Source organism: Thamnophis elegans, chromosome Z (assembly GCF_009769535.1).
Source record: "Thamnophis elegans isolate rThaEle1 chromosome Z, rThaEle1.pri, whole genome shotgun sequence".
In the NCBI taxonomy this organism is placed as follows: domain Eukaryota; kingdom Metazoa; phylum Chordata; class Lepidosauria; order Squamata; family Colubridae; genus Thamnophis; species Thamnophis elegans.
In genome coordinates, this window is record NC_045558.1 from 113,669,476 (window position 1) to 113,677,327 (window position 7,852).

A 7,852-nucleotide genomic window follows, 5' to 3' on the forward strand; every position below is an offset into this window, starting at 1 on the left:
TGGCCAGCTATATTTTATTTATTTATTTATCTATCAAATTTATGTTAATAAATCTTCATCTAACATTGGTTATACCTCAGTTAGATCAATCAATCATTCAATAAAATATTGCAACTGAAAGTGTTTTCTGACTTGATAAAAGGCCCAGGCAGAAGATAAAATGCAGAACTGGGTAACATAGATTAATTCGACATGTTCCAAGTCATGTTCTCAGAGAATGGTGCAGTGTGTTGCAGTGTATAATCTACAACGAATACCTATAATTAAGCTAAGCCCATAAATAGCTTATTTTATCTTTTTCGTTTTATTACTTCATTTCTTTTGTTTAGTTCTGGCCGCAGCAAAATAATGTAGCATTTGGGGGAAAAGATGCAAAACAGCAGTCCAGCAGTGGAAGCCAATATAGAGAAGATTTCTACCACCACCATGTATTTTCCCTTAGTACTCAAGTATGTAGGAATAAAGGATATCCAAACACTGCAAAAGGCCAACATGCTGAAGGTTATGAACTTGGCTTCATTGAAGCTGTCAGGTAACTTCCTTGCAAAGAATGCCACAAGGAAACTCACAAAAGCCAGGAAACCCATGTAACCTAAAACACAATAGAACATGGCAGTTGACCCTTCATTACACCCTAACACAATTTCTTCAGCCATTGAATGCATATCAACATCAGGAAAAGGGGGAGTAGTAGCCAACCAGATAAGGCATATGCCTACTTGAATAGAAGAACAGAAAAGAATTATAGCATTGGCTACTTTTTTCCCCATCCACTTTCTCATTCTAGATCCTGGTTGGGTGGCAAGGAAAGCCACAATCACAGTAACATTTTTTGATAGCACACATGAAACAGCCACTGAAAAGATGATTCCAAAAGCCATTTGGCGGAAGAGACAAGTCAGCTTATGCGGTTTGCCAATAAAGAGTGATGAAGATAGGAAGCAGAGGAGAAGAAAAGTTAAGAGGATATAAGTGAGGCTCCTGTTGTTGGCTTTGACAATAGGAGTGTTGCGATACTTTATAAAAATCCATAAAATCCAAACTGTGATGAAAACAAAGAAATATGCAGAAATGGCTAACCCCATTCCCAAGGGTTCCTCATAAGACAGGAAGGAAAATATCTTAGGTATGCATTGATTTTGTTCCTTATTAGGATAATGATCTTCTTGACAGGTGTTGCAGGCATCCATGTCTAAAAGAAAGAAAAGTTGAACTGTAAATAGCAATAGCAATAGCTATTGCTATACTGCTTCATAGGGCTTTCAGCCCTCTCTAAGCGGTTTACAGAGTCAGCATATTGCCCCCACAGTCTGGGTCCTCATTTTACCCACCTCGGAAGGATGGAAGGCTGAGTCAACCTTGAGCCGGTGAGATTTGAACCACCGAACTGCAGACTAGCAGTCAGCTGAAGTGGCCTGCAGTACAGCACTCTAACCACTGTGCCACCTCGGCTCTTGTTGGCAATGTTGTTGTTTTAACCATTCAGTCATGACTGACTCTTGGTGCCTTTATAGGCAAGTGTTCTCTATGCTGCCCTGTCAAGCACAGCTTCTTTCAGTTGTTGGATGTTCATCTTTGCATCAGTTTTGATGTCATCAAATCATATGTGAATAAGGTTTTCCATGTTCTGTTTTTCAGCTGCAGAATTTATGCCAAGGTATGTTCTTGATAACCAATATGGCAGTGATTCCCAACCTTAGCAAGTTGAAGATGTCTGGACTTCAACTCCCAGAATTCCCTAGCCAGAGATTCTGGGAGTGGAAGTCCAGACATGCTGGCTGGGGAATTCTGGGAGTTGAAGTCCAGACATCTTCAACTTGCCAAGATTGGGAAACACTGCAATATGGAATCAGAAGCTAAACTGGAATGATTGTCCCTATAGGCTGATGCCATAACAAATTGAATAATACTTCCCCCCCCCCAAATGTTGCTCATAGTAGTACTTTGTCCTCAGAACCTGGAGGAATAGGACTATTTGAAAAGCACTTAGATCAGAGATGGTATTCAGCCAGTTCACATCCGTTCACCTGAACCGGTAGCAGAAATATTGGCATAGTGGTAGCAATAGCCATCTGAGCATGCCCCCAAATTGGTTTCCCTGTCTCCAGTTGCTTATCCCCCCCCCCAATCTGGTCACTACTCACTCGCTCTGATGCTTTGCATACTGGCTCTCAAAGAGGCGGTGGCTGGCAGCAGACCAGTGAAAAGTCCTCTGGTCATCAAAAAAGGTGCTGCTGTCACTGCCATGTTCTTTGTGCATGTGCATCCCATGGCCTTGCAAGTCTACAGCAGCTTTTTCATGGACTGGATTACTTTTCAGCGGCCTGTGGCCAGCCACCACTTCTTTGAGAGCTGCTTTGCAAAATGGATCTCAAAGTGGTGATGGCTGGGAGGCTTCTTCGCCAGCCAGCTGCTTTCCATTAGCAGCGGCTGGTGGGGGCTGCTGAAGACTGCACTTAGCTTGCCTTCCACACTCTGGACCAGCCACTGCAGAAGGTAAGCAATCAAAAAGGCAGTGGTGGGGGAGGAAGTGGGGCAGGGATGGGGCTGCTAAAGGAAGGGAAATGGGGGGTGACTGGTGAAGAGAAGGCTGGGATAGATAGGGAGAAATCCTAAAAAGTTTCCCATCTTTTCCTGTGGGTGTGGCTTGGTGGGAAACTTGTGACTTAGTGGGCATGGGTATGAGTGATGTCAAGTTGGTCACACCCACTCAGTCACATGTCCCCCCACCTAGCCACCCCCACCAAACTGGTAGCAAAAAATTTTGAAACCCACTACTGACTTAGATACCATGGTAATGCCATCAACTGGGAAATGAAGGTTTAAGATAAGTATTCTAAGAGATTCCAACAAAACATACTGAAACAAAATTCCAGAGCAAGGTAAATTATCTTCATAACATTTGAATGTTATAGTTCCAAACAAACTCATTAGATATTATTCTTAGATATGTCAGAGTAAACAGAAATTTTAAGAGTGTAGGAAACTGCCACTTTTATCTCATTTCTTTTTTATTAAAACTGTTATATACAGAAAGCTTGCCTTAACAATATCATGGACTAGAAATATTATACCTGCTTCAGTAGAAACCTTTCCTTCTGAACACCGGACACAATCGTAACAACAAAATGGCTCCCCTTCCTTCTTTTTCTTATGACAACCAGAAGGGCAGATGGAATTGCAGAGAGAAAGGGGTACTACCTATTTGAAAAGAATGAAGATAATACTACCAAGAAAAAAATCATTTTCAGAATCTTGGTTTTAAATATAATAAATATGGTCTTTCATTACATAAAAACATCACTTTTCTGAAAATTGTTTCTTTGGATTTGAGAAGAATAGAACATTTGGAAACATTATGTTTTCTGATATGATTTCTATTTGTTTATATACCCAAGATAGTAGCCACTGCTATATGTAGTAATCAACAATACATTCAGTGAACTTTTAAGACAATCAATTAAAATTGTTCCATTCATTGGGAGGATTAGTTAGCAAAGAATTGTATAATAAAGTCACTTTTAGAAAATATTTCATAAATGAATGTTTGATCCGAGAAATAGTAAGAAACTCCCACCTGATTAAAGTTTCTAGGCCAGATGATAGAATCCTCATTGATGCTGTACTCTGTACCTTGACCTGTCCAGGGATTTATTTTTCCAACTTTTATTCTAACAAAGGATTTATTAGGAAAAGTTATGACATTTGTAATATCAAACCCAACAGTAAATTCTCCATGCTCATTCAAGTGAACAATTTCTCCAGCTGTGTTGTTAAATGAAAAGTTCTTTAGGATGTGATGGAGCTAGGAGAATAAAATTCATGACTGGTTTAGAAAAATAATTCTAATTTAGAGAGCTGATTTATTTTATTTATAGCTCAGTTATTTTCAATATAATTCTAGGCGTGCTTACTTAAATGTTTCAAACCTCTCTGCTCCACAATGGTTAAAACCAGGCATATTAATCCATTATTATTAGATTATTATTAGAATTGACTAGTTGTTTAAAAAATATGATATACATTCTCTTGAGCTGAGTGCAAGTCCCAATGACTACATAGACATGTTCTCAGGACTGCAGCCAGTTCCTTTTAGGATCTTTGGCCTGCCAAACTCTCTCTTTTTTTTACTATGATGTTTCATTAGTGGGGAATTGGGAGGGGGAATAGTAAGGAGTAGAATGTGTTGTTGTCAAAATAAAAAAGAAATCCTTTCTAGAAAGCCTACATCATTGTTTGTCTCTGCACCTCTGGACCTGACCAGAATTGGATGGGTGGAACTGCCAGGGGGCAAGATCATCAACTTTCAACTGGTTGGGGAAACCCAGGAAGCTCAGATTCAGGTTTCCACAGATATGCCAACATGTCTCTCTTTAAAAATTGGGACTTTGAGGATTACTTTGTCTTGGACTCTGATTTAATTTGGGATGATATTTGGAACACTGACATTAACCCGAATTTCCCTTATAATAAATCACCAGCAACCCTGGCACGGGGTGCTGGCGAGGGGTGCTGACTACCAACATTGACCTGACCCAGTCAGCATAAAATATCAGTGAAGAGCCTTTTGAGAAAAGAAAGTAATGATGAGTCGCTTCTCTGCAAATCTTCCAGACTGCAAAGGAATTTGTGGGAGAGGAAATTTGAAGATTTATAGCATCTAGAAAGATGCAGCCAGAGGGAGTGGTGGTGGAAAGACTAATTCTACACACAGCTGGAGGGGGCAGGAACAATCACCCAATAGCCAACAAGATGATAGGATCCTCCCAAACCAATTTGTGCAGCCAAACATGAGTGAAAGTTCCCCCTCCTTCCCCAGCAAAGGCTTGACATTACACTGGACTGGAGATAATTACTCCTTCCATACAGCGACAAATGAAATGACCCATTACCCTGCAGTTGATTCTCTATCAACATGGGGAATTCAACTCAACCACCAGGAAGGGATTTGGCCATCTCTTACTAGTCAGCCATTGATGTTTGGGCTGCAGCCTGTGAATTAAGCACCAACAAATTGGGCTTTCTTCCCAGGTCATGGATAGGAGAGATGTCTGTGGCTGCCTGCTAGGCCACCAACATGGGGAATTTAACCAAGCCAGCATCTGATGTTTGGGCTGCAACCTTTTAATCAAGCAACCCCAGAATGGGCTTTCTTCCCAGGTCATGGATGGGACAGATGCCAGTGGGCACCTGCTTTCCCTCAGCAGATGGCACCATGTCAGATAACTGGGCAGTGGCCAACCCAGGGATTGACCCCCCGCACCATGTCCAATCTCACCTGCAATGCCCCAACAGGTTCTTACCCCACCTTTCAACAGAGAAATGTTCTCGGCAATAGAAAAAAGGATGAATGAGGGGGAAGCTGCAGGATGGAAAGCGGAAAAATGTGATGAGGTGGTTCCTAAATTGTAGGATGTAACTGGATTCCTTCCCTTGTGAGGGCTAATAAAAGGCCACCGGTGCTATCAACTTGACCACAGAGTGTCAGAGTGCCTGGCTCCAGCCCCAATATCACACACATGCACACCAACCACCAGCACAGTAAAGAGAAGGCCTCAGATGCCAACCGAAAAGAGTAATCTGGGTCAACAACCTCAGAAAACTGATCCCCAACCTAAGGTGATGAAGAGTCCACCCAATGGGAAAACTTTGGAGGAAGAGAATAGTGTAGATGACCCAATGGTGAGTGCACCCATCCATCCCTTCACCTTCCAAGCCAAGCTCCAAGTACCAGAAATGGGGGTGGAAGGGGAAGTTGAAGCAATCGTGGACACCAGCTGCACTCGATGCTTAATCAGCATGTTGATTATAAAGCAACTCGGCATACACACAATATCTCTAGCCTATCCCATTCGGGTTGAGCAGATAGATGGAATGCTTATTTGGGGGGGGGGCACATTAATGACCGAACTGGTGAAGTTACAAATAGGTCACCATTATGAGCGTCTCAGATTCATTGTGGTTCCAAAGATGGCAGAATTAATTATCTTGGGGCTTGAATGGCTTGGTGCTTATGATAAAGTGGGAAGACTGCAGTAAGAAATTGATGATCGCATTTGGGCCACTACCACTGGTGGAGCTAAAGGGCCACCCAGGGATGATTGAACCCAAGAGCCCAGAACATGCAGCACCTGCAGCAGAGACAAAATCCCTAGGTATCCAATAAATACCAGAACCCTTGTTTGCGGATGTTTTGTCAAGAAAGCCACAGTATGACAGTAAGAAGGGAGAAGTTGTTCACCCATCCTTTCTTCCTCCCACCAAAAGGCAGCCCAGGTCATCACCTGAAGTCTGGATAAGCTGATGACAGCGATGAAATCGGTGCTCCCAGTAGACCAGGGGCTCAGCAATAACAAGGTTATCCTAATGATGAAAGATGGATTGGCCTGGAAGGCTGGCAGGCTAAAGTGTACATCACCGTGCGGTTGAGGCTGCAAGTTCTACAGTGAAGTCATGATGCAAAACTAGGAGGCCACTTTGCCAGGCATCAATTTTGGTGGCCAAAGATGAAATCGGAAGTGGAAGATTACATGAAATGCTGTGCTACTAGCACAACAATGAAAACATGGCCTGGGAAGCCCCCTGAACTACTACAATGAGTGGCCAGCCCTAACTGACCATGGGAAGAGATCACAATGGACTTCATCATTGAACTCTCAGACAGCAGAAGGAATAATCTGGACAGTTATTGATTTGGTTTCCAAGCAGGGACACTTCATCGCTTCTCAGTGTTGCTGTCCGCAAAGAAATTAGTGAAAATGTTTGTGAAACACATTCATTGCCTGCACAGGGTGCCCAAGAGGATCATTTCAGACTGTGGAGTCCAGGTCACAGTCAAGTTCTGGAGAGAGTTCCTGAGATCCATTGGGTCCACACAATGACTGAGCTCAGTGGTTCATCCCAGCATAAATGGCGCAGTGGAGAGGGCCAATGCGATGGTGGAATAATATATCCAGTGTTATGTGGACTATCAGCAAGACAACTGGTTGAACATGCTATCCTTCGCCGAAGTGGTGTACAACAATGCAGTCCAAAGCAGCACTGCATTAATTCCTTTCCAGATTGCCAGTGGCATGGAATTTGTTCCCATGCCTGAGCTGCCTGGAGAATCTCCCTCCTCCATGTCTCTGAATGAATGGATGGACACACTAAAGAAAGATTGGGAAAATACGAGGAAAGCTCTAGCCTACAAGAAGCAAGCTGATAAACACCGCTCACTCCAACCCCACTTCTGTGTGGGGGACAAAGTTTTCGTATCTAATAAATACATAGGATTAAAAATGCCTAGCAAGAAATTGGGCCCAAAATTTCTAGGTCCATTCCCAATAGCGAAGATAATTAACCAAGTTACAGTTCAACGCAATGTACCCAGAATTCTAGAGAAAATTTACCAAGTATTTCATTGTAGCTTGTTGAAACCAGTAATTGGGTCCAGCATCCACCCAAGCTCCCCAAGCTCCCCTCCTCCTGTAGTGATAGAAGGGGAGAGACAACATGAGGTGAAAAGAATCTTAGACTCCAGGCTGTATAGGGGTGAGTTACAGTATTTAGTGCATTGGAAGGGGTACCCTTTGTCCGAAGCTACTTGGGTGAAAAGCTGGGACCTAAAAGTAGATAAGTTAGTAAAACAATTCCATGAAAAGGGTCCTTCTAGGGCTGGGGGGAGATGTGGTTAATTTTGTTATGTTAAACCATATGTTATTCTCTCCTCAGGAAACATTTTTCTTCTGAGAAGAGGCCGCCTATCAGGCCTGCAGGTGGTTCCTTTTAAGATCTTTGGCCTGCTACACTCTCTCTTATTTTACTATGCTGTTTCATTAATGGGGAATTGGAAGCGGGAATAGTAAGGAGT

General features: G+C 42.6%; 1 protein-coding gene across 1 annotated transcript; it reads right to left on the reverse strand.

Annotated features, from left to right (window-relative positions):
* Positions 1 to 290: 290 nt before the first annotated feature.
* Positions 291 to 1,190, reverse strand: LOC116521530 (vomeronasal type-2 receptor 26-like). The gene has a single exon (XM_032236191.1). The coding sequence runs from the start codon at positions 1,188 to 1,190 to the stop codon at positions 291 to 293; it is 900 nt and encodes a 299-aa protein (XP_032092082.1).
* Positions 1,191 to 7,852: the final 6,662 nt, after the last annotated feature.

What these genes read in the sequence shown, in the direction of transcription:
- LOC116521530 (XM_032236191.1), bottom strand. Translation starts at nt 1,190, where the DNA reads ATGGATGCCTGCAACACCTGTCAAGAAGATCATTATCCTAATAAGGAA.